At 38.4% G+C, this 27,267-nt stretch overlaps 1 protein-coding gene across 4 annotated transcripts; it reads left to right on the top strand.

Annotated features, from left to right (window-relative positions):
- Positions 1-2,247: 2,247 nt before the first annotated feature.
- LOC130912231 (rho guanine nucleotide exchange factor 7-like) lies at positions 2,248-16,666 on the top strand. Of its 4 annotated transcripts, none has more exons than XM_057830154.1 (22): positions 2,248-2,560; positions 3,152-3,235; positions 5,994-6,078; positions 6,157-6,272; positions 6,381-6,585; positions 7,336-7,427; positions 8,218-8,312; positions 10,522-10,617; positions 11,035-11,157; positions 11,289-11,427; positions 11,524-11,583; positions 12,444-12,590; positions 12,671-12,757; positions 12,889-12,967; positions 13,086-13,216; positions 13,288-13,494; positions 13,585-13,678; positions 13,769-13,858; positions 15,335-15,493; positions 15,679-15,775; positions 15,894-15,948; positions 16,012-16,666. In XM_057830154.1, exons 1-22 carry the CDS (start codon positions 2,396-2,398, stop codon positions 16,132-16,134), a joined length of 2,529 nt encoding a protein of 842 aa, XP_057686137.1. In that variant the 5' UTR covers positions 2,248-2,395; the 3' UTR covers positions 16,135-16,666. The 4 variants fall into 4 exon arrangements, with proteins under 4 accessions (XP_057686137.1, XP_057686136.1, XP_057686139.1 ...); XM_057830153.1 differs by having other exon boundaries at positions 6,148-6,272; XM_057830156.1 differs by lacking the exon at positions 15,335-15,493.
- Positions 16,667-27,267: the final 10,601 nt, after the last annotated feature.

Below are 27,267 nucleotides of genomic sequence, written 5' to 3'. Positions count from 1 at the left end.
AAGATTCAGGGCCGGAACACAGTTCCGGTATAAGATTCAGGGCCAGAATGCTGTTCCAGCACACGGTGCTTTTATTCCAAAAATATGACAGCAACTGTCAAAATGCTACGTAAAAAAAAAAAAAAAAAAAAAAAAAAGCTAAGCTGCCACACATCTCCAAGAAGATAACAATCTACCACCATCCGATTTCCATACACAAGTGTAAACAACAAGCATAATAAAGTGTTTGTGTAGCGTCATCCGTTTTCCACCGATACTTATTATGTATTTTATTCCACGGACGGCATGGAGGTTTCCTCAGCTGCTGTAGGTATCTGAGTCTGACGATGATGAGTCATGTCAATGTGCGAATGCACGCAGCAAAGCAAAACGCCTGGACTCATTTATCCGTTCAATTGGCTGACATACTGACATGTGATCAGCAGGGATAGTTAGCGCTGATTTGGTTCAAATGTGCATGTTTTCTGGAACAGCAAAAAAAAAAAAAATGTTTGTTGAATTGATGCAATAAAAAAGGGCAATGCAACAGAAAATGGATCAAATCTTTAAGAGCAAGGAAAGATTTGAGGAGGCTTATTTATCATATTTAGTTTTAATTGCTCTGATGGGGAGGTTCAGAACATCGTAGCTGTCAATGTGCACTTTGGACTTATATTTGTTCATTTATGTTAGGCTACTTATTCATTTTCTTATGATTTAAAAAAGTCGATGTCTGCGCGATCTTCAAAATATATTCCATTTCACTCTGTATCAGAGGTTGCGCTAGACTTTTTCGTTGTCTGTCATTTTGACTGACAGTGTCTTAAAAATCCGGTCATAATCTATTTTTACCCGTCACTTACATTTTTAAAATGATAATAATGACATATTCAATAGTATTTAGTTTTCATTCATTTTTAATTAATATTCTGTCCGAACAAGCTTAACAAGAGGCAAACAGACAGCGGAGTGCACCAATCAGCGACGGGCAGACGTGCCGTTAGCAAAGCGACGAGGGCAGGACGAGGGACTTGCGCGCGGAAGTAAATGTACGAGGAGAACAGAGTTTATTCAACATGGCTAGCGCGAGACAGACTGTTGTCAGTGTCTCGTGTCGATGTGTTTTAGCTCATTTAAAACTGAATTTACCGCGGATTGTAACATATTCTCGGTTCTCCCGTTCGCCATCCGTGTTGTTGTAGAGACGACTTTCGGCGTGAAAGAGTGATGTTGCTCGTGAAGAACGCGTCACGTAAATAAATCTGATTTGTCGATCGATTTTGTACCTACTCGAGAGGCTGTGTCCCAGACTTTTCTCTCAGTGTTTGAAAAATACAAGGAGAACAGTCTGGCCGAGCCAGGCAAACACTCAGTTGCCTTGACATTTTTCCGAGTAAGGCCAACGACGTCATGCATCAAGAGAGACAATAGCTAATTAATATGCTCACTCGCCACCCTGTGGTCTGGGGTGTGAATTGCAACCTGTCAAAATGACGGATGGACTTCGGTTTTTTCCGTCACCGTTTTAAAAAACCGGTCAACGACGGAAAATATTCGGTTAACGCGACCCCTGCTCTGTATACTATAAGTCATTTGTACTTATTTTTATGAATGTGTTATTTATATCTTTATTTAATTATTAAAAGAGGGAAAAAAAGCAAAAGTAAATGTTTACATTAACTTCATTTTTAATATAAATCCTATATTCTTAAGTAGTTAAAATTAAGATTTGGCATTTTGTATGTGAGGAAATGAGGGAAAATAAAAATTAGGAGAGGGAGGTTGGGGTTATTGCTGTTTTTGTTAACTTTTATTTTGCAAATCATTGAAAAAATACAATTTTGAATGAAAATCAGTTTTTGTATGTGTTATAGAAATAACTGTGCCATAACAGTTTTCTTTGCATTTCAGTAGTTTTAGTAGTTTTGACACCCCCCTCCCCCTCAAAAAAAAAAAAAGAAAGAAAATAAATAAATAAACAAAATTTCTGGCTCCGTGGCGACCTTCACGTCGGGGAGTTCCGCCCGGTTGGGTCCCCTCAAAGTGGGTAAACCCTGGCTTCTACAAATTAATTATGTCCACTTCAAATCATTGTCCACTAGGTAGCGCCATGACACCATTTTACGCAGCTACAAAGCCAACGCTACTCGTGAATGAATATTAGCTAATGTAATTGGAGAGCGAGCGAGAGAGAGAGAGAGAGAGAGAGAGAGAGAGAGAGAGAGAGAGAGAGAGAGAGAGAGAGAGAGAGAGAGAGAGGCAAGAACACATCCATGTTTTGACATTGGGATAGCTGAGCTGGGGTGATTCAACAATGAGGTGCAGGACGCCTGAACCACTAGGCTGACTCTCCTCCACGTCTGCTATTTTTTTAGTAAGAGACATTTTATCGGCCCACGAGCTTTCTGAGTCCGCGATGAACGCGGCTGAGCAGACTGTAACGTGGCTCATCACGCTCGGGGTGCTGGAGTCTCCCAAAAAGAGCATCTCGGATCCGGAGGCTTTCCTCCGGACGTCTCTGCAGGACGGGGTGGTATTGTGCAGGCTGCTGGAGCGACTGAGACCGGGAACGACAGAAAAAGTAAGTAATTGCAAAAACTCTCTGAGAACAACAATATGATGAAATGATCATATAACATAATATGAACTTAATATGACAAAATAAAAGACCGGAAAAAGAAGAACCCTTGTAGGCTATTGTCGGTGCGATGTGTGGCTATATAATAAATGATTGAACTGTAAATGAATTATGAGGGCCTCTCGTTTGTGAAACAAGGTCAGACATGTCTCTTTCGAAATAAAGGTACATCACTGATATCCACATCAATGGACAATCATTTTCTATGGAAGCAGCTCATCTAATGCTAGCCCGTGTATTATAATTTGTGATATCATGTTTTATAAATTAACTATACAAAGTCAACAATGCAGCGCAATTAGGTTTCATCTAATCATTCTTTTAATGTGAAAGTTTAACCGGAAGTATAGGCAGGTATTGAGGATAGCACACACAAATAGCCATCTGACAAGTGGCAAGTGCAACAAACCACGTTGAAATAAAGATTATTTCCGTGTAGAAGTATTTTTTTTCAAACGCTCCTTGTTATAGCTAGTTATACTTTCTTAACAGTGAGTGAGATTCTAGTAATTGAGTGACTTTTTTTATGCGTAGTTTTTTCAGGAACCGAGGAGTGACAGCGAGTTTCAACTGAACATAAGCGAGTTCATCAAAGGCGCCGGGACTTTTGGCGTGGAGGTGGGTTACTGCATTAATGTTGAAATCGGTGAAAATGTTGGAATTACATTTTTTTTGCGCGCTCACGTTGATATTTATTATTTACGTCATTCTGAAATATCTGTTTCCAAACCTGTCGATATTCAGGAATGTCGTAACGGACTGTACAGGTGCGCAGTATTTGACAGGAAATGTTCACATCGCGGAAATGGGGCACACGCAATTTATGTAGTAGGGGCTGATTTGCAAATAACATAGATTGTTTTTGTTGCGTTAATAGTTGGTGCAGACACGGAATATCCACTTATAACTTAGTACTTTGGGCAGGGCCGTTCCTGACCAATTTTTGGTGCCCTAGGCAACATATTTATTCCCCAAACCCCCCCCACTATTTTCACCACATATATTTAAACACTCACACTGAAAAAGCGCGTTATCTCTTTGTAATTTATTATATGAAAAAAGACAACGAACACGTGCAGAAATTAAAAGAAAAATGCTGTAATAACTATTCAAAAGCACCAATGAAAACACTTAAAAAACAAATGCATTGAATAAATTACAATTGTTATTACAATATGATTAATACCTACCAACACAAACCTTTATAAAGACACACAGAACACTTTAAAATGCAACTTTTTTTTCACCTTTACTTATAACCTTACTAACTTAGTCTTCACTGAAGCAAAAGCATCTATTGCACTTTCATATGACAGTTGTTTTGGAAGGTGCACTTCTTTCCTGGACTTGGTGGGCTTGGACTTGGTGCTGATGTGGATAAATTCGCTGTAAAAGATGGCCCAGGATGTACAGAGGTAGAAAGAAAATATTTCAGAGGAGCATCTACAAAGAGAAGAAAGTGGAATTATACATTATATTAGTCAAATAGCTTTTGATTGTGAGACCAGCATGACATAACCATAATAGCGCCTAACTTCTTGCAGCCTACTGTACCTGTCTATTGGATCTGGCCACTATCTTTGATGGGCATAGTTAAAAGAAAATAAATTTTTGAAGCACAGCAACTACACAGGACTATCCAATAATAATGAATTAAATAATATATGATAGCAAAAAATAATAATAAATTGAATATGTTTTTACATGAATGTGATCGCCATTTTAATGAATTAATGACACATTTCACCGGTGATAATTTTTTGAAAACTGCTTTCATCAAATATTATTTGAATATTTTTCATGACGCCTTTTTGGACACTGGTGCACCCTTAGGTGGTTGCTTAAATTGCCTTATGAGCGGCACGGGTCTGACTGTGGGGGTGAAAATACCCAGTCCCAATAAAGCCACGCTACCCTTGTAAGGTCATTACAGTGGACACCTATATACATGATTATTTCTTATCACGTCTACAGAGTTATAAAAACTATTAAAACACTTTTAAAAAACAATCCTGGTTTCAGCTATCACAATTCGTGCATGAAAGCGTTATTAAATCAATTAAATTGTGTTCATGCATCCTGTCAGTGGTAGCCATGGGAACAAGAGGGCAGCACTGTTTCTGTTTTGACCCTTAACCTCAAAGTAGGCTGTTGATCTCAGAATATATTTTGTAGGTGTTCTCTGATGCGTGTTCTTTTTCGGCCTAAATTGGCAGTGCAATGTTTGCGAATATATCTATGACTGTTTCAAAGAATGTGTCAACAAATGTTTTGCCTCAGACCTATATTCAGACTTCCAGAGCACACGCAGGTTATCGAGTGCAATTATAATCAATGTATCAGATTACATAACACAGGCTTCATTGTGTTGTCTGTAATATCAGAATCGGGGAGAACGACCGTATGCGCGGCTAGGAGAAAACCCATGGTAAAGAACAAAAGGATGAAGGAGAGGACAGTAGTAGGCTGATGTAATGCAATGTGTCATGCAGCTAGTGGATTTTCCAATCAGGTTGATTAGTAGTCAACTAGGGTGCTGGACGCCAAGGCCTCCATTAGTGGCAGCCTGGCTGACATGCAGACGATTCTGTTTGCCTCCTATCATGGTGGACTTCTGAATCTGTTGGAGCGGAATGATTTATTTGATGACCATTGCGATCGTATAGTTTGGCCATTAGGTAAATGATTTGAATAATTAAATCAAGGTCTCAAGAGTAAAGCCAATCACAACTACCTTTACATTACTTTCAACGAAGCCAATAAAAATATTAGTGTAAAAGTAAAAGCCTTGGTGAGCTAATGGATATGGCGATAGCGTCTGCATATGTTATAATGCAGATTCCTTAATACTGCACTGTCGCAATAAATGCTGTGTAAAGTGGACTAATGCAAGTTGTAGATGTTAAAGAGTTTATTATTACAGTGACTGTTTCTAAATAGTAATCAGACACACCACATTAATCAATGATTTGCATTGGGTTACCTTTTTACTAGACCCTTTAGCAGTAGTCATACTGAGGGTATTCATCAACCATGTACATGTTCATTGATCCAGACTCGGTTCACTCCTTCAGAATGTTTTTATGTTGTTTCAAAAGATTAGGTGCTTTAGAAGTATTTTGCTTATGAGTGTACATGTGTGCACGCATCTTTTGTGTGTAATGGAGAGATTACCAGGGGGAGCTCAGACTTGAAATAATCCCGCTTCAGACTGTTGCTGGAATGGCATCCTAAACCACAGTGAAACAAGCAGGCGTATGTTATTATATGGTATATTGATGGCATAAAACATATAAAAGGATCGGATGCCATTGTGTAATTGTGCATCTCAATATAATGATGAAATTGTATATAATCAATTTTCTAAATCCTGCAGCCTTTTGAGGTCAATGACCTCCTTCAGGGGCTGAACTTCAACAAGGTCCTAAACACCTTGGTTGCACTGAACAAAGCCACTGAAGGTAATAATGTTTGCTTAAATGCTCCTTAATTTTATCTTCAAGATTTGATTTGAATTTAAAATGGCTCAGTGTGTGCAGATTCCGGCGTTTCTGTGTCTGTGCCGCACTCCGCCACATTGAGGATTAAATCATTTGATTCTCTGAACAGCCAAAGTCGTTCCTCCAAACTGCAGCCACCTCAGTATCACAGCCTTGTAAGTGATACCCAGGCAGAAAATAACTCCTCAACAACAGTCAGCAACCTCATCATTTCAGATTTTGTCTATTGCACTTTTGATGCATGTGCATTTTCTCTGTCGCAGGACATGTCTGAAGGTGGTGGGTGTGGCCAATTTCTTTTCAAGGCACGCTTCCCTTTCCAGCAGACAAATGAGGACGAACTGTCTTTCTCCAAGGGCGACATCATTAATGTGAGCAGGCAGGAGGAGGGGGGCTGGTGGGAAGGTTCACTCAACGGCAAGACCGGCTGGTTTCCCAGTAACTATGTGCGAGAACTGAAAGGAAGCGGTGGGTGCTAGAATTACACATGTCAAAACTCTATCATATCTGCTGTTCTCTGCTTAGACTATGCAAAGTTGTCCAATTCAATGACAGACGCAAACACACATTCAACCTACAGTATATTAGTACAAGTGTAAGTTATTTTTAAACAAAGGCAGGAAGGAAAGGAAGGAAACTTGACTGACAAAGCCAGGAAGTTCTAGAGTTGCTGCATGGAGAGGATATACACACACACATATACACCCCCCCTCCCATCCACCTACACACAGAACATCCTGAAAGTTTATTGTGGAAAACGTCAATTGCGTTTGCAAAGGACTGACAGTAGTTTGGTCTGGATAACATCAGTTGTTTGGTTTGAGGCTTTGGGCTATCATCATAAAACATGCATTAAACGTGTAAAGGATCTCAAAAATTACAATCCAAAACTAACCGTATCAGATGGCCTTAGCAATCTTTATAACTTGCTGCCCCAAGTGTGAATTTTGAAAAGGCATGTTTCCTCTTGAGATCAAGAAAAAATTATTACCACCTACCTACTGGTGTGACAGCATCAGGAGTAACGTGGGGTTCAGTATCTTGGTCAAGATCCAGGATACTTAAGGATTCATCGGGGGGAGAATCAAACTCACAATCTGTGGGTTGGGGAACAACTACACCACCACTTAGCCACTGAGCTTTTGACGAAAAAGGGTTTGTATGGGAAACAAAAAAATGCTGACTACTGACTATTTCTCTCTATTTGTTGCTGTGCAGACAAGCAATTAGATAAACCAAAGTCTGGGACGCTGAGAAGTCCTCCAAAAGGTTTTGACACTTCTATCATCAACAAGACATACTACAATGTGGTTAGTATCACACGTTCACAGAGCCTAATATCAGATGAGGGCATGACTAATGACCTGTCAATCACATGATTGATGCGTACAGTGGATATAAAAATTTTGTGTGTGTGTGTGTGTGTGTGTGTGTGTGTGTGTGTGTGAGGGGTGCGGGTGCGGGATTAAAATAACAAAATTAAACCACCGTGAATTGGCCTACGTCATGGCACTAAAACTTACATACTAACTGTAACATAACTGTTAAGGTGTTAGTCAGGTCCAAAAATAATTTAAACATGGCCATTAAGCTTATATTTTTGGCACTAGAAGATTCAAACTCAGAAATTTATGACTGAGGGGCAATAGTGCTAAACATTGTCCCAGTGTCTGTTGCTTTGTATCTTCTTTCAGTGTCTCATCCAATCCATGTATAGTGCTTTTGTAATCTGTTGCAATCAATTCTTTTTTTTTTTTTAAATTTATCTACTGCGTACGTTTGTGTGCGGGTGCGTGGGTGACAATGTAGGTTATTTCTTCCGTTCCATTGGTTTCTGGGACAGCCATGCCTGAGAATCTCTGCTCCCCTTGACGTGTGCATGTGTTTTAATAATGCAAGTTTCTACAGTCTCTCCAGGCTTCTCATCTTCAGTTGGGCTATCTGAACGAACTGACTAACCCGCCTTAGATTCACTGTCAATGAAAGAAAATCAACTATTTATCCCTGAATAGATCGTCTCTAAAATAAGTGCTCAGATGCCTTTGTCTATTTGTGTTTTGTTTGTTTACTTTTCATTAATTAGGTTTGTGTTTGTTTAAGGTCCTCCAGAACATCTTGGAAGCAGAGACTGAGTATTCGAGAGAACTGCAAAGTCTTCTGGGGTCCTACCTGCGTACCCTGCAACCAACAGATAGGTGAAGTTACATTTGAGATATTTTCTTAAAGTGATCCTCTACCTTAAATACATGTAGGCTCTAATAAGCCACAATTGTTCTCTTGTACTAAAATATATTGTTAGAAGCAAATAAAATTTTAAATCAATGGCAATATTTTATAATATTTAGAACACATTCTGACCGATGGTAGGCGCCATGTTTTGCGGGCTCGCAGTGATGACGTAAAGGGGATCTTTCCAAATGTGTAGCGTATACAACAGTTGTGTATTGCTGCCTAAACTCGCAAAGTAAAATGCCACGATGTGCTGCTTTTGGATGCAATTTTCTGTCAAATTGAAACAAGGGGAGTGACGTGAGTGGTCAAGGTGGAATTATTATTTTTTGTGAATAAATGTGCATAAGGGGAAGCTTCTCCTCTTTTTGGTCCCTGTATGCATGTATCCTACCTATCACGCGTTACAACTGGTGCACGAACATTTTTCCTGGATCCTTAGTCAAGTAAGGGATCCTTCTATTTTCTGGATCCTACGGTCCCACAGCGGCTTTTCGGATCAGTCTATTTTGTGGATTCGACGGCCTGATCGCGGCTGCAAAGTTGCCATGGGATCGGTCTAATTCCTGGATCTTCGAGTGAGTGAAAAAACGCGGATTTGGATTACTATTGTTATCTTTTTTGTTGACTATTCTTCGTGCGAGTTTTCCCCAAATCATACCAAATAATTAAAGCACTATGGCACGCTACAGTGACGACAGTGACTCTGACATGGATATTACTTTATGTTGGAATTCGTCTGGGAACGCGTGTGTGTGTACCGCTGAGCTCCCGAGTGACGAGTGGTCAAGGTGGAAATATTATTTTTTTGTGAATAAATGTGCATAAATGGAAGCTTCTCCCCTTTTGGTACTTTTATTCACGTATCCGACCTACCACGCGTTAAAATGTACAAGACATGGATTACACTCGATTCCAGGATTTGTTCCCGTCAGATGACGAATTTAATGAGGACAGTTAGCACACGACAGCTCTGGATGCTAAAAATCTACATAATTATACTGGGATAAGTTTGAAAACGCAATAGCTTACCTTGAGGAACATAAACCGGTGTTCTCAACAGCCTACACTCTTTAGCTCCATTGTCATTGAGACGCACTTGCCGCGAGTACATCACCGGTTTTTCCCAACTCGTCTTATCAGGTACTGTATTTCCTGCTCTCATTTAGCCTTTACTGCTCGTCTTGTGAACGACTGACAGTGCTGTCCTGCTCTTCACTTTTCCGATCTGGTTCAAATTGGAAGGGCAGAACCGATGACATGTTGGGGTAGCTAAGAGTGACACGCTGAAAGTTCAGCAACGGGCCAAGTGACGTCACGCACTGTGACGTAACAAGAATGGCGACCTATCACTTAAAATAATTTTACAAACTTTGTTAAAACGAAAACATTAAGAGGGGTTTTAAATAGGGCTGTCAAACAATTAAATTATTTAATCAAGTCTATACAGCTTAAAAATTAATTAATCGTAATTAATCGCAATTCAAACCATCTATAAAATATGCCATATTTTTCTGTAAATTATTGTCGGAATGGAAAGATAAGACAAGCCGGATATATACATTCAACATACTATAACAATAAATCAACAAGATGGCATTAACAGTCTCTTAAAGCGATCCATGGATAGAAAGACTTGTAGTTCTTAAAAGATAAATGTTAGTACAAGTTATAGAAGTTTTATATTAAAACCCCTCTTAATGTTTTCATTTAATTAAAATTTGTAAAATTTTCAATCAAAAAATAAACTAGTAGCTCGCCATTGTTGATGGCAATAATTACACCATGCTCACTCATGGTGTAACACATAAAATCAGTTGGACCCAAGCGCCAGCAGAGGGCGCCAAACACCAAAAAACAAGTAACAGGCGAACATTAAACTGCTGTCATTTTAATCTGTTTGAGCGGGGGAATGTGCGTTAATTGCGTCAAATATTTTAACGTGATTAATTTAAAAAATTAATTACCGCCCGTTAACGCAATAATTTTGACAGCCCTAGTTTTAATATCAAATTATTATAACTCATACTAACATTTATCTTTTAAGAATTACTTGTCTTAAAGATCGAGGATCACTTTAAAAATATAAAGTAAACACCATTCACGCAAAAAAAATGGAAGATAAGCCAAAGACATCCTTTGAATTATAAATGTCTAATACTTGATTCTCTGCAGGCTAAGTGGTGCTGACATCAGCCACATTCAGGGAAATCTTGAGGAGATCTCCACATTCCAGCAGATGCTGGTTCAGTCCTTGGAAGAGCATACAAAGTCAGTAGCTATTTGTTCTGTCTACTCAGGAGGCATACGTTTGACCTTTTTAGTCTTGTTTACTGTATATAAAAAGGATGTGAGCAACAAAAATAATTTTATAACATTTTCTAGATTTCAAGAGTTTTTTTTCTTTATTAGATAAGGTTTCTGTCTTGCCACTGAGCACCATCCCATAGACTTGAAAAAAGGGAGATTTGACAATGGCATTTGAATAAGGGTGTGCCGAATTTTCATATCCACTTTTAGCATTATGTCTCACACGCTTGAAACTCACAACCTGTTCTCAGTGTTTCATGACATGTACTCATTTGTGAGACTTTGGGTGTTTGAACATCTGGTGTAAGATTGAACCGGATTGCTTTGCACTAATCATATAGAGTACAATGGCTTTATGTGCTGTTTTAATGTTTTAAGGCTTCCAGAATGTCAGCAGAGGATAGGAGGCTTCTTCCTTGGTCTAATGCCCCAGATGAAGTATCTTTATGTGGCTTACTGTTCAAACCATCCATCTGCTGTCAGTGTTCTCACCCAGCAAAGGTCAGAATGGCCTGTACAGCAGGCATTTTGACATCTTGGGGATTGCCCATAATATTTGGGAAATAAATGGGGGAAGGGACATCAGAAACACAAATTACGCAGTGAAAACATCTCAATTGGCTGTCTTGCAGCGAGGAGCTGGGGGAGTACATGGAGTCAAAGGGGGCATCTAGTCCGGGGATTCTGACGCTGACAACCAGTTTGAGTAAACCCTTCACTCGACTGGAGAGATATCCAACTTTGTTAAAGGAAATGGACAGACACATGGAGGTACTGTATGTCTATCATGAAAAGGACACTTGATGACTGATTTGTTACCTAGGCAACCGAAATGAATATGAAAATGTTTTATTGTCTTGTTCCCAGGAGCAACACCCAGACAGAGTGGACCTCCAAGCTTGCATGGCATCATTTCAAAGCCTTGCAGTAAGACTGAAACACATTTTTAAAACCGATATTGATAACTTCCTGCTCCTCAAGGCCGATACCGATACGATAACCGATTATATAGAATTTTTCAATCTATATTCACCTGAGTTTGTGAACACCTGTAAGTAAAAAATACTAATGATTGATCCAACATAGATTTGCCTCTGACCAAACCAGAATGAATTTTCATGATGACATGAACATTATTATAATGAACAAAACAAAGACAAGAACAGTTCTGACTTCAAAAAAGTGCCCATATTATTTTTTTCAAATAAATATAATTTGAGTCAATCACAATCAATCAGTCAACATCATTGAAGATGTGTTCCCCTGAACAATAAGCACAGAACTAAAACAAACATAAACCCGACAGGTATTGTGCTTTGTCAGCAGATAAAACATTTGGTGCAAAAGGAGAGGAGACTTTTATCATTTTTGTTCATGAAACAACTTTCTTAACCTGGCAATTATAGGACAACAAGCCTATCAATAATTAAAAGGCCTCTCAATAACTTATAAACATAACACTGTAAAATGCAAACATTTGCTAATTGACATAGTAAGGTTCATCACTCAGTGATGGAAAAATAAGGCCTCTATAACAGTAACAAAACTTTGGATACTGGCAAAACAGGAGTGGAAACAAACGCTCAAATCCCAATCCGACATTGTGCTAAAAATATTTTTAATAGGCCCGATAATATATAATGTTATTGGATTTATTGGGATGACATCATAATTCCTATTATTGGACCGATAATTATCGGACCGATAATTATCGTGCACCTCTAATCTTAAGTATTCTTAACCTGTGAGATTCATTACGGAGTGCTGTCTCCTGTCTCTCTGTTCAGGCCCAGTGCCAGGAAGTGAGGAAGAAGAAGGACCTGGAGTTACAGATTTTAACTGAGCCAATTAGGAATTGGGAAGGGGATGACATCAAGACCTTCGGCCCTGTTCTTCACATGTCCCAGGCTGCGGTCCGCTATCAGAACTGTCAGGTGAACCTCTGGAGCATTTTGACCCCACACTGAGTTACAACATGGTACAGTGTATAAGAGGCGCTTTGTGTGTACTTTAGGAGTCGAGTGAACGCTACCTTGTGCTCTTCCCTCACACTCTGCTCTTTCTCTCAGCAAGCTTGAGGATGAGTGGATTCATCTACCAGGTTTGGATTAATACTATTTCCTGCCTGGATAAACTATCCAACATGTAAAGTAATCCTTCAAATTAATCATTGAAAGGATTTAAAAACGTAGCTGAATGTTGAAAATATAATGTATGAGTTTGTCTTTGCAGGGAAAGATGCCACTGTCAGGCATGCTGATCTCCAGGTTAGAAGATGGGGAAACCATGAGGAATGCTTTTGAAATTTCTGGTCTGACTTCCTATTCTATCTTGTCTCACCTTTTCATGACTTGGAGTGCAATGTGTAATAGTTTTGGACAACAGAGAAAAACTTTCAAAGGTTATGGATCCACATGCGTGTCATGTAGGTACCCAGTGTGACCGTATGCAAGTAGCGTGCAACAGTCATCAGGATCTACTGGATTGGCTGGACCTTCTCACCAAACACACACACACACCTGCTGCACACACATACAAGACTCCGTCGGTGTGTCACACAGTAAGTCCCTGATTCTCCTCCTTAAAACCCGTTGAACTTCATGATTGACCGCTCCCAACTCTATGTCCTAGTTGCCCTCTCTGCCCGTCACCCCTTCTCGACACTCAGAGTCTCGAGCCGGGAGTAGCGCCTTCCACACCCTCCCTCATCTTTCCTCATGTGGCGGCAGCCCAATATGGGCGGTTTTGGAGCCTCCGAGTATCCCAAAACCCTGGAGTATGAGCTGTCTTCGGCCTGCGCCCCCTCTCCGGCCATCTGCTGCTCTTTACAACAAGGAGGTGTTTATTGACTGGCCACTTAAACTTTAATAGTTTTAAACATTTTGTGGTTTCTTGTTAAAACTACTGGCCTACATTCGTTGTTTGCAGGATATGAATAAAAGTCCAAAGAATATGAAGAAGCTGCTTCCCAAGAGGAAACCAGAGAGGAAAGCCTCAGAAGAAGACTTCACTGTCAGAAAGAGTAAGGGGTTCAATTTGAATTGAAATGGGCCTGTTAGCTAAATTATCTTGTTGGGCTTGGTAAAATCTCTTGTCCGTCATTTTCTTTCAGGCACAGCGGCTCTCGAAGAGGACGCTCAGATATTGAAAGTGATTGAAGCGTACTGCACCAGTGCCAGGACGCGACAGACCCTCAACTCGAGTGAGTTCACCCACACACCCACACGCACTTTCAGCATGAAAGGTTACATAGGTTATAGCGAAATACATAGGTTGCTACACTGTTAAAAAAATCTTCAAATTAACCAATTTCACTTGAATTTTCAAGTTTTGACGGAAAACAACAACATCAACAAAAATGGTTAAAGTCAATACTTTAAGTAAACTGGACTTATATTAAATTGTTTGAACTTAAACTGAAGTCAGATCTACTTAAAATGTTAACTGAACATATTTGTGGTGTCCCAATCCAGATTTTTTTTTTTTACTTGTAAGCCAATTTTTTTCATAATGTTTTGTTGAGACTGATCTGATTCATATATGTCTAGACAATTAAAAATAATGCAGACAGTATTACATATTACAGTATCCTTTTTTTGTGTGTTTACATGTTGAACTGTATTGCAACAAATCTCTGCCACTCATGTTATGAAACTACATTAAATCATGAATGTATAAATCCCGAATAGTTCTAAAGCAAAATCCATAATAAAACTTAGTTTTACAAAACAAAGAAAATAGTCAAAAGAATTAGGGGAAAAACTTAGAAAATAGTGGTACTAACTTTGTCAGGTTACGAATCGTGTTCTTTGTATTTAAGTAATTTCTGCTTGTGCCTCCTTGAGAAATGCTCTGTTTACAAATACTATATGATGCTCATTTACTATCATTGGTTTCCAAAGAGAAGTATTCAAACACAGCGGATATGTTTGGCTAGTGCTTTGATTTACAGCAGCCAAAAAGTGAGTATGGGATTGGGACATCACTAAAATATACAGTACAAATTGGTCCAAGCAGGGAACTAACCTGGGCTGCTACAGTGGCAGCAGAGCACGCAGATGAACTAAACACCTTGGCTGATTGCCCAAATGTCAGTGTGCTAATTTGAAGGCATCAGGATTGAGGCTAAATTTACATAATTTACCACTTATCAAGTTCAGTTAACTCAGAAATGTATGTAGGCCCCGCAAATTGATCATGTACATTAATTCAGCTCATTTAATCAAATTCACATTCCTTGATAAGGAATACTCAAAATAAGTTAAGAAAACTTAAATGTGAGTTTATCTACTTAAAATCTTGAGTTAGCATCATTATTAGGAAATTCAATTTTTTTACAGTGTTACAGCATACACCTCAAAATTTTTGCTCAGCTTCAACTCTAACCAAAGATTTTCTCTGTCCTTTTATTTTCTTCCATCCATTGATTCCTCCGCTCTTGCCTTTCATCATTACTACTTTGGATCATGCCTGCCAATCCTGGTCCCCAAAATAATATAATTTCTCAATTTTTCCTCAAATTCTAATTTCCTCCATGTACTGATGTTTTTTTTTCTTTTATGTTGATATTATTTTGGGCCCAATCCTTTATTTAATTTTGTTTTGGATCCCAACATCTGCGGTTTATGTTCTCCCACACCATTACCCTATGTATTCCCACTGCTGACTGCGGGTGCAGCCTGGCAAGGCACTGACCTCATGCACAACCATGTGCTCGCTGACTCCAGCCTCATCGTTGTTGGCATCCCAGGCAACCTGCCGCCTTCCGACCAATCAGAAGACTCGGATTATGACAGTATCTGGACTGCCACTAGTTACAGGACTGCCTCAATTTCTCGTAAGATTTCAGTGTAGCAAGTCAGAATAAAACACTGGCAACCTGGCTAGCGTGCCAATAGAGTTAGACCTCTAGTGTCCGTATCTGCTGTGTTTGCATGTATGTGTATGACGCTTTGTCATTTTATATATCAAAAGAAGACACAGTTTACACTGTTGTTTACACTGTTGTCTTCTTTGGATCAGGTTCCAGCAGGAGGGATGTCCACATGTTATTCCCAGATGAGGAGAAGATCATAGTGGAGGAAACCAGGAGTAACGGACAAACCGTAATGGAGGAGAGGTGAGACAGGAGTGTGTGATGTCACATGACGTTCATGAGTGCTCACGCTATGTACTGGTTGATCAGTGTGCATTGCTGAATTATTATTTTCCCTTCTCTAATTATTTTGTGGTTACAGGAGTTTGGTAGACACTGTATACAGTTTGCGGGATGAAGTCCAGGAACTCAAACAGGTAAGTGTACATTTTGCTGGATAATGGAAGGAGTGAAGCCATGCATGTTTTGTGGTCTTTCAGGACAATAAGAGGATGAAAAGGACACTAGAGGAAGAGCAACGAGCAAGGAAAGAGCTTGAGAGGATCATAAGGAGGGTTTTGAAGAACATGAACGACCCAACCTGGGATGAGACAAACCTCTGAGTGCAACATCACTTTGAATCTTGTTGAGAAATGAAGCAGTGCTATCTACAAGACCTTAAAAGTTGAAACACTGAACTTGTAGGCAAGAGGACATTGTAGCCTATTGAAATGGCCTTTGTCAGACAATTTTCAGAAAATCGACAATGGAAATATTCAAAGGTAATTAATGTGTGGTTTCTAAACCAAAGCAATACAACTTGTCCTTTTTGTGATGTCAAATATGCAATTCACTAAATAGCATTTTTTGTTAATATTGAGTTTTTTTATATTCTGTATTGTTATGATTTTATTTTCTATACTCAATAGACAAGGAAAACGTTCCTTTCTTTCTTTTCAAAGCTTTAACACTTTTAAATGTCTACTACAATTTTTTTGTGTCTCACTAATGACCTCAAATGTATAAGCTATGTAATGGAATATAACTGTAAATTATGTATTTGATAGCAGCTTATTCTAATTGTGTGTTTTAATGATAATGACACCCAACAATCACACTCCTATTTATTTCATTAATATGTCCAATAAATTTCCTTCACCGATGGAGTGTTTTTCTTTATACGTTGAAATCAGAATCACAAGAGGGCAAGCAATAATGTCATACAACAGTTGGAAGGCTATGGGGATTTGCATGATAATTCAGTTATGAAACCTGGCTACGGTGGGGGTCACGAGATCAGTCAAGGACTTAGGATGGTGCTAAAGGCACACTCAATGAAAGGAGCAATTATGAAGGTTCTTGTGCACACTGCATTTGAAGTGGTAAGTGTTGTTTTGTGTTTCAAATTGATGTTTGTGAGATGACATGGGAGCACTTGCATCAGTTGGGGAAAGGTGACAAAAACTGTTTAGAGAATCCCTGTATAAGCTGCATAATGATGACATGAAGGTTTGAACTTGAACTTACATAATGTTGTTTGGAAAAACATTTTAGTCATGTGAGGGAATCTCAGTGTGTATGAAGGAGGAACTTCTACTTGACATAAACCCAAACTACTGATGCTTCTGCTGATTTGATGGATGATTGTTGCCCACGTTTTAACCGACGACTGACAAAAGATGGCGGACAATTTGACGTATTATGCGGTGAATTTGAGCGGCTCCTGGAATGTCTGGTTACAACACTGGCTATAGTAATCTATGTCTTGGTCGTTACTGCCCTCTAGGGGTGTTCACAGGCCACAACTTCTCAATACAATTTTGATAACTTGAGGGTGTTTATGACTTCCAGCTGTTTAGAGTACCGTAGACACGTTTCTCAGTTAATAGTTACATTCAAGCCATAGACTTCATAATATAATAATGATAAATAAATAATATAATTATGAAGTCTATGTTCAAGCCTTCATGTTTTCGACGTACTTCAGTGTTGAAAATTATTTGATGTTAGCATATCGTCAGAGAGTTGGGCATCGAGCATCGAAGTGCTCTAAACTCAGGTAAATTCAAACAACATATTAGTATTGTGCTGGGGATAAACGCGATAACATGACTAAACGAGAGCAAATCTGGGTAGGGTTGAAATGGATTTAATTGTTGTCTTTATTGCTGTTTGTCATTTTTTTCTCTCTTGTCAACCCACATTTAAAGGTAAGCACGCCAACAAGGTACAGTCAGTAAAATCACTAATAGTGAAGACGTCAGTTATACCCCAATAAGACTATTACAATTTGTTTTGATGTACCATTATATCTTTGTCTTAAAAGAAGATCAACACAACAAGTTGTCGTTTAGCTAATTTTGTCATTTAATTGTAGCCTAGCCTGCAACTATTTATTTTTCAAAGTACAATAGTTTGCTAAACTCTGTTTTTATATTTGTCCATATGTAGCCTACACACTACTGGTTAAAGATACACGATAATATCGGTGGCCGATAATTATCGGCCGATAATGGCAATTATGACGTCACACAGATAATCCAGATAACAAAAAATTCAACCGATAATGTAATCCGATAAATATACTTGATTTAGCCTCCAAATGTGCACAACCGAAGAATTCAGCACGCCGCCTCCTCAACCCCTCCCCTCTCTGAAGCCCCTGAGGGAGGAGGGGTTGAGGAGGCGGAGTTACACGACAAGAAATAGTTGAATATTATGGCGGCTGTTACTAAAAAAACGACGCTCTCGCCATTTGCGAAACATGTACCGCAGAAGTTCCAAGAGGCCGAAAGAAAGCGTCCTCATTCAAAATCACTAACCCAGCATCCATTTAAAACTGCATCACAAAGATTTTTGGAACGAATGCCAGGCTGCTGCTGCTAGCGGGAATGCTAAAGCTATTGTAAACACTAAGTTAAACTAGGGGCTTGTGACGATTCAGAGTCGGGTTGTTTGGGAAAGCAGCCCAAGGCAGGTGGTAAACTCGCATCTAAGGCTAAACACCTGCACGACTGGAGACCGATAGTCGGCAAGTAGCCGTCTTCCGACGGAGCCCGCCGCTCTGGCCGGTCCGGCAGGCCGCCGCCGCCTCACCATCGGCGGGGCGGGCAGAGCCCGGTTCCCCGGCTTCAGGACCTCCGGCGAACACCCCGGTTTCTCGAGCGTTCCCTCACGGCGTGTGAGCAGAGCCAGGCCCCGAATACGCTGCGGCAAACCGGCCGGTGCGGGCGGATAATCCGGTACGAACGTAGCCGCCGCCGAGACGAGACACGATTTTTTTTTTTTTACCGAAATGACCCGAGAGCCAAAGCCCTGGATAAAAAAATAATGTAGTTTATACGACCACCATTCTTCATGAAAAACATGCCAATCACATTTTCACCACTACATTTGGAAAAGTGATGTCCAGTAAGCAAGCTTATCATGACGGCACAGTGTTTAGATGATAATTTAAACATGGAGAAAACTAAGTCAGCCCGTCAATAATACATTCAGTATGTAAAATGACAAGCGGTCAGATGACTTTGTAATGCCGCCTTTATTTTCGGCTTAACAAAACTCAGGCACAAAACAACACGCACGGAGATGCGAGCTCCAACTGCATCCAAATAGGACTGCCGTTTATCAGTTTAGCTGCTGTAAAGCGAATGTCGCGACTCGTGAGTGCCGCAAATGTAAACAAAGCGCTGCAGAATGGGTACATGACATCTCGCTCTTTTGAGTTAATCATTTTCACAGTGTGCAACAAAGCATATAACATTAGCAATAACTTTTCAAATTAATTTAACTTATTTGTCTGCTAAATTACAGTCACAGTAGATAATCTAAACTTATTGGCACTTATTAACACTTATTAATTTAAATATACACATTCCTGTTGTAATGAAATAACAATAATATTCTGTAGCCACAAATATTCAAAATCTTTTCTTCTTCCAAGTTTTTTTTAGGATTAAGTATAATAATGTATTGCTTAAAATAAGGCTGTTAAGATTATTTTCAGCTAGCTATTTTTCTTCCAAGAAATCTGAGAGAAATACACATGAAGTGCTGGCAGATAATTTCACTTATTTCCAATAGATTTACACTTAAAACTGACTAGCTTTAAGGAAGTGTGTTTTGCAGTGTATTAATGTTATGTTAGGAATGGCTTACTTTTAAAGGCATTTTTGTGCAACTTAGGTATTTATTCTGTAAGTAATTGTTGCCAAAAGTTTACCATTACACAATGTCAGACAATGTCATTATTTAGATGTTGGAATTGGCGACTTGTTCATATTTTATGTTGGGAGAAAAAAAAAAAAAGCAATAAATTATATTTTTGCACAGTAATATTTTCTTTTGTTTAAAATTTTACATAAATCTTTTAATAGAATTATCGGCTTGACATTATCGGTTATCGGTAGGAATGAGGAAGAAATTATCGGTTATCGGTATCGGTTGAAAAATGTATTATCGTGCATCACTACTACTGGTCAAAAATTTTGGGGTCATAAAGACAATTTTGTTTTTCCCTTTTAAAAGTCAAGAAGCCACACTTTTTATCTTCATATTAAATTACTTCCAAAATAAATGGGAAACCGTTAGTAAAATACATTGACAGGAAAAGAACTTAGAATTTTTTAAAAGTCAGTTTTTCCTTCAAACATTTCTTTTGTCAAAGAATGCTTATTTTGCACCAGTCACAGCATCGCAGGCTTTTGCCATTCTGTTAATTTGTTGAGATAATCTGGATACATTTACCACCAGAAATCCCTACCATATACTAGTCATTATTTTCTGTAATGTACTGATAAACATGAGACTTTCATATACCGTATTGACCCGAATATAAGGCGGCCCCGATTATAAGACGACCCCCTCTTTTTCAAGACTCAAGTTTGGAGAAAAAAAAAAAAAAAAGACTTTTCAAACACCAAATTAATTTTTATACCGAAAATAATTACAGTACATCCGGAACAAATGATTATAACAATATATTTGAGAGAAAAAGCATGCTATTTTGCCTCATTCAAATCTTAATATCTGAACATTTAAATGTGTAAACTAAAGTGCAATCACATTCGTAAATGAATGGCTTCTGGTTTTTGAAATGTAAATAAACTAATCTATTGTGATAAAACAACAAAATCGCAATGACTGCAGTAACCATAAAAGTGAAGTCTGACTGTAACTGTAGTCTTGAAACAAATCTGAATAAGAAAAAACATTGCAATAGAAAATCGCAAACTGGTTAAACTTGAGAGAAGCTGAGATCTATCATGACAGAACATAGCTTCAAAGATATCTGGCGCCATCTTGCGTCGTGAATGGGGAGAGTAGCTGAGATCTGTCATGACAAAACATCGCTTCAATGATATCTGGTGCCATCTAGCGTCGTGAATGGGTATAATGTCTAGACCGCGAATATAAGACGACCCCCTCTTTTTTATGGAGGTAGATTTGTGTCTTTATTATTCAATCAAAAAAGTTGCTTCAATCAAAATATATATTTTCAATCGAAGAAAAAGTCAGTTAAATAAAAAAAAAAGAGTTTGAATGCAAAAATAAATTTGAAACTCCCAAAAATATATTTGAAAACTATTTTTCTTTGATTGAATTTTTTTTTTTGATTTAAGTCAAGTGTTTTTTTGATTGAAACAACATTTTTGATTGAAGTCATGTAATTTTGCGTTTGGACCACATTTTAGCTAGGACATTTGTGTCTTTATTATTCAATCAAAAAATAAGTTGCTTCAAACAAAATAATAAAAATATAATAAAATCGTAGAAAAAAAAGGTTTGAATGTGGAAAAAATATTTGAGACTCAGAAATTCGCATTTGAACACTTTATTTTTCATTCAAACTGTTTTCTTTGATTGAAGCAATCCTTTTTGTGTTTGAGCCATATTAGGGGTAGGACATTTGTGTCTAAATCATTCAATCGCAATAAAAGTTGCTTTAATTAAAAAAAACTATTTTCAATCAAAGAAAAAATTATTTGCAAAAATATATATTTTTTTGAAAATATGTTTTTTATTTGAAATATATTTTTAATTGAAGTTTCACTTTTTTTGAAAAGCAAAAAGTTTTAAACTTTTTTTTTTTAAGTGGAAAAAGTTTTGAACGCACTTTTTTTTTTTGAAGTGGAAAAAGTTTTGAACGCACTTTTTTTTTGATTGAATCATTTTGACACAAAGATTCAACTTCAACGCTAGTTCCGGTGTGTTTGAGTGGCAGGTGATTAGGCCAATGGCATAAAAGTATGAGGCAAGAATAGTGGCCACCAGGGCTCCATCCAGCCATCGGAGTCTGCTGGAGTCACCGGCATCACACCGGAATACCCGCGACGGTACGTTGCCCTGTCGCGGCACACTGGTCGGACCCCGATATCACCCCCCAGGCGCGGAGGCCGGCTGTCGAGTGGATGGCCCGCGAATGACATGACACTCATTCAAAGCTGAAGCGACGGGGCTTCCGGCACGCTTACTGGGCAGGCTAGCTTCGGGCCACTCGCCAACCACTCCCGTACCGGCGCGTCGTGGACACTCCGGTTGGAACCAATTGCCAACCGTCACGTCAGGGCAGCGGGTGAAGTTCGCCGTGTTGAATCACATTAAGCAGCAGGGTACCATACTCCGATGTCACACCCCCGTACCGGTGCCCTATATTCGGCTTGGACTCCAGCAGAGTCCGATGACTGGATGGAGCCCTGGTGGCCATTATTCTTGCGTCGTTTTTCAAAAAAAAGTGACACTTCAATAAAAAAAATATATATATTTCAAATTAAAAAATGTATTTTCCCCAAGACATATTTTTGCAAATGATTTTTTTCTTTGATTAAAAATAGTTTTTTGATTAAAGCAACTTTTATTGCGATTGAATGATTTAGACACAAATGTCCTACCCCTAATATGGCTCAAACACATGAAGGATTGAAAACGGTTTGAATGAAAAATAAAGTGTTCAAATGCGAATTTCTGAGTCTCAAATATTTTTTCACATTCAAACCTTTCTTTCTACGCTTGAATTTTTTTTAGTTTTGATTGAAGTGATTTTTCTTTTGAAAATATATATTTTTTTGTTTGAAGCAACTTATTTTTTGATTGAATAATAAAGACACAAATGTCCTAGCCAAAATGTGGTCCAAACGCAAAATTACATGACTTTGATCAAAAATGTTGTTTCAATCAAAAAAATAAAACTTGACCTAAAAAACAAAAAAAAATTCAAAGAAAAATAGTTTTCAAATATATTTTTTTGAGTTTCAAATTTATTTTTGCATTCAAACGTTTTTTTGATTGAAGTGACTTTTTCTTTGATTGAAAATATATATTTTGATTGATGCAACTTTTTATTTGATTGAAGCAACTTTTTTTTTTTTTGATTGAATAATAAAAACACATATCTACCTCCATACTTTTTCACTCTTATTTAAATGCAAAAAACACCGTCTTATTTTCGGGCCAATACGGTATTTTAGATTCATTACACACAACTCAAGTAGTTCAAGCCTTTTATTGTTTTAATGATGATTTTGGCAAAAAAGTCAAGAAAAAACAAAAATCCCTAACTCAAAAAATTTGCATATTTCATCCGACCAATACAAAAAAAGTTTTTTTAATACAAAAAAAAAATCAACCTTCAATTGAACCCAGTAATGCCATGGTCAGTAAACCATTTACCAGTGGTTTTGGCACTGTGAGCAGGTGCCAGGTAATGCTGAAAAATGAAATTTTCATCTCCATAAAACTGTTCAGCAGATGGAAGCATGAAGTGCTCCAAAATCTCCTGATAGCTAGCTGCATTGACTGTGGGTACTTGACACTGGACTTCAGGCATTTTGGCATTTCCTTCTCCCCAGTCTTCCTCCAAACTCTGGCACCTTGATTTCTGAATGACATGCAAAATTTGCTTTCATCTGAAAAAAGTACTTTGGACCACTGAGCAACAGTCCAGTGCTGCTTCTCTGTAACCCAGGTCAGGCGCTTCTGCCGCTGTTTCAGGTTCAAAAGTGGCTTGACCTGGGGAATGCGGCACCTGTAGCCCATTTCCAGCACACGCCTGTGCACGGTGGCTCTGGATGTTTCTACTCCAGACTCAGTCCACTGTTTCTGCAGGTCCCCCAAGGTCTGGAATCGGCCCTTCTTTACAATCTTTCTCAGGGTGCGGTCACCTCTTCTGGTTGTGCAGCGTTTCCTGCCACACTTTTTCCTTCCCACAGACTTCCCACTGAGGTGCCTTGATACAGCACTCTGGGAACAGTTTATTCGCTCAGAAATTTCTTTCTGTGTCTTAGCCTCTTGCTTGAGGGTGTCAATGATGGCCTTCTGATTTGGCTGATCATCCACACACACAATTTGGGCATTGAAAACAAGGGATATTTAAGGGATGCACGGATAGAAAGGCTTGTAGTTCTTAAAAGATAAACGTTATTATGAAATAAAATAATTTGATATTAAAACCCCGCTTGATGTTTTCGTTTTTATACAATTTGTAAAAGTTTGACTATTAGGTCGCCATTGTTGTTGACGTTGCAGGGCAGTGTTGCACATGGTTACGCTGCTGGGCTTCCAGAGTATGATTCTAGCGACATAAACATGTCTTCTATTCAACCCTTTCAATTTGAACCCGAGAGAAACATTAATGAGCATGACAGCACTGTCGATATTTTACAAACCAAGCAGAAAAAGCAAAATGAACAGGAAAGACTGGAATGAAATGGGACGAGAGCAGGACAAAAAACGGTTGTGCCAAAATGTGCTACACCGGCGAAACGTTCTGCAAGAGGCCAATTTGAAACCCAAAGTACCACTGTGTGCTTTCAGCTTTTGTTTAGATGCATACAGACAGAACATACTAAAGATGACTTAAGAAAATACTTAAACATACTAATATCCTTTTAGAGCCTATAAGTCTTTAAGTCCGAGGTTCCCTTTAAAAACTCCGTCCAAACTGAAGATGTGCAAATTCTGCATTTGTGGGGCCATCATGTGGACACTGATAACCGAAGATTTAACTGTGGATAGTCACTGACTGCGACAAACATTGTTCCTACGTCACACATGAGACCAATATTTACATCGTTCAAGTTTAGCTCTAATTATTAGACAGGTGCTTTTTGCTTCCATTTATTTACAAACTCTTGCAGTGCTTCATATTGAAGAACACATGCAAAGGATAGGGGTATTATGGACAATTATTTTTCGCGCATTGTAGTAAATGTACTTAAAAACAAATGAATGTGGTTGGCTGTGGAGGCTTTTTTTTCTACAAACGTGCTGGTGTAGACGTAAGTATTTTTCCGGACGTATTAGGGGCAGGATTCTCAGTTTTAAAAATCCCTGCTAGGTGTAGACATAGCCTAAGATAAAGTACAATATCCCTGCTCCTTAAATAGTTCTTGCATAATTTGGAGGTCTGCTTTAGGTCATTGTCCTGCTGTAGGATGAAATTGGCTCAAATCAAGCACTGTTCACAGGGTATGGGATGGTTTTGCAAAATGTTATTTAAATCTTATTTCAATCCTTGGCTGCTTATGGAATTTTGTGCTAATGGTAATGGTAATGGTGTTATGCTCACATCCTGTGTATTTCTTTGGGACTTGGACTCCGCAGTCCATAAAATTTTGTTCCCAATGTTTTGGCACTTGTCGACTAGGCCTTGGTCTTTATTAGAGTTGTCCAATAATCACTTTTTAATCGATAACCGATATCCCAATGTTGTCCAACTCCAAAAATCTTCGAATGATATAAAACATACTGATATGTACATATGTGGTAGTGGACTTTACGTACTTTGGCTATTTGTATTGTAATGTACCCGTGGATGCTTTAATAATGATAAATACTCCGCGACCCTCGTGAGGAAAAGCGGCATGGAAAATGAATGAATGAATGAATAACAACTTCAAGGTTTTTCTAATCAATATTCTGTGGAAAATTAGACAACAAATCCAACAGAAGTTATGGAAAAAGTGCCAATATTGCACCACTATACAGTATTTAATATTCAAGTAGTATAGCGCAAACATCATTTTTTTTTTTTTTTGATCATGTACCTTCTGAGATAATCCTGGCAAGTGCATAGTGTCAAGAAGGCACTGCCATATCACATATGGCCCACAATGTTCTTACAGACAAGCAATCATAGCACCAGAGTCCAGACAATGCCAATGAGTGACGATTCACAAGATGCATTTTGTTGGACTTTTTCACTGATTTTTGATTACAAATTATGTGTTTTATTACTTTTCTTAGTGTCTATTTCTCTCTGGTAACGCAGTACTTATATCAGTGGTGCCCAAGTCCGGTCTTTGAGAGCCCCTATCCAGCTTGTTTTCCATTCCCTCCTCCAACACACCTGAATCAACTAATCAAGATCGTTACCAGGTTCCTGCAGAGCTTGATGAGCTGATCATTTGATTCAGGTGTGTTAAAGGAGGGAGACACGGAAAACGAGCTGGATAGGGGGTATCGAGGACTGGACTTGGGCGCCCCTGACTTATAAGTTAATAATTCCTCATTTTTCATTATTGTTCATTTTATTTGTGCATCATGAATACAATTAATCAGCCCTGACCCCCCATCAAAAAAAAAAAAAAAAATCCAAGGATTGATAGCTATAGCCCATCCTAAATAGCTACTAAGTTTTAAGATGATCAGTTCACGAATGACAAAGGAGAAGGCTTAAAAGTTAGATCCCAAAAGAAGAGCAACAGCAATTACTTGAATGGTGGCTTGACAGGCCTTCACTCTGTAAAAAGTAAACAACAGAGGAGGTTTAATGACGCCTTGCTTCAAATGAAGTAGATGTTGACGGTTTCTTCAACTTGTAATTTACAGCAGCCAGTGTGCTTGACTTATTTCAGGGCTAAGGTACACGCGAGGAGGACCGTTCACTGGGTTATGACCTTCCCACCTCAACAGGATGGGAGCAGAATTGTCTGTGGAAGGTGATCTGGGACACACACCATGGGCGTTACCACCAATCAGTGGTAGGTAGTCATTTGCTTCGATTTTATTTTAGAAGTGATGATTTATGGTTTCTTCTACTGCTGTAGGTTTCTACGTAGCTAACATTATTTGTGACAGCACGTATAATGCAGTGTAGCTCCATGAGAACTATGACCAAAGTGTACTTTATATATTGTTCAATTAATACCTGACTGACACTAAAAAATGTCTGTTGGATTTATTAAAATGATGAATAGAATACTTTAGATATCAGTTGTATACAATTAGGTAATTTTCTACCATCACTCACTGTGGCCATCCTAGCTGATAATGTCACTGGCTTAAAAACTTGTTGTCAATGTTTTTTTTTTGTTTTTTTTTTTTAATGTTTATTATCTCATTCTGTTTCATAACAACTCATTCAGACTTATTTTCAGATATTTTCTGGCAATATTTGATTTCTTTGTGTAATTACATACAGTGAGGCAAATAAGTATTTAGTCAACCACTAATTGTGCAAGTTCTCCCTCTTGAAAATATTAGAGAGGCCTGTATTTGTCAACATGGGTAAACCTCAACCATGAGAGACAGAATGTGCAAAAAAAAAAAAAAAAAAAAAAAAACAGAAAATTCCGCGACCCTCGTGAGGAATGAGCGGCATGGAAAATGAATGAATGAAAACAGAAAATCACATTATTTGATTTTTAAAGAATTTATTTGCAAATCATGGTGGAAAATAAGTATTTGGTTAATACCAAAAGTTCATCTCAATACTTTATGGACCCTTTATTGGCAATAACGGAGGCCAAATGTTTTCT

This window comes from Corythoichthys intestinalis, chromosome 2 (genome assembly GCF_030265065.1).
Source record: "Corythoichthys intestinalis isolate RoL2023-P3 chromosome 2, ASM3026506v1, whole genome shotgun sequence".
Taxonomy (NCBI): Eukaryota; Metazoa; Chordata; class Actinopteri; order Syngnathiformes; family Syngnathidae; genus Corythoichthys; species Corythoichthys intestinalis.
The sequence above is the reverse complement of the archived record's forward strand: the minus strand, read 5'-3'. Positions and strand labels throughout refer to the sequence as shown.

Bases quoted from the DNA above. Each gene is read 5' to 3' on its own strand.
- LOC130912231 (XM_057830153.1), top strand. From the start codon at position 2,396: ATGAACGCGGCTGAGCAGACTGTAACGTGGCTCATCACGCTCGGGGTG. The intron at 3,236-5,993 runs GTGGGTTACTGC...TAAATCCTGCAG, and splicing joins CCGGGACTTTTGGCGTGGAG to CCTTTTGAGGTCAATGACCT. The intron at 13,217-13,287 runs GTAAGTCCCTGA...TCTATGTCCTAG, and splicing joins CTCCGTCGGTGTGTCACACA to TTGCCCTCTCTGCCCGTCAC.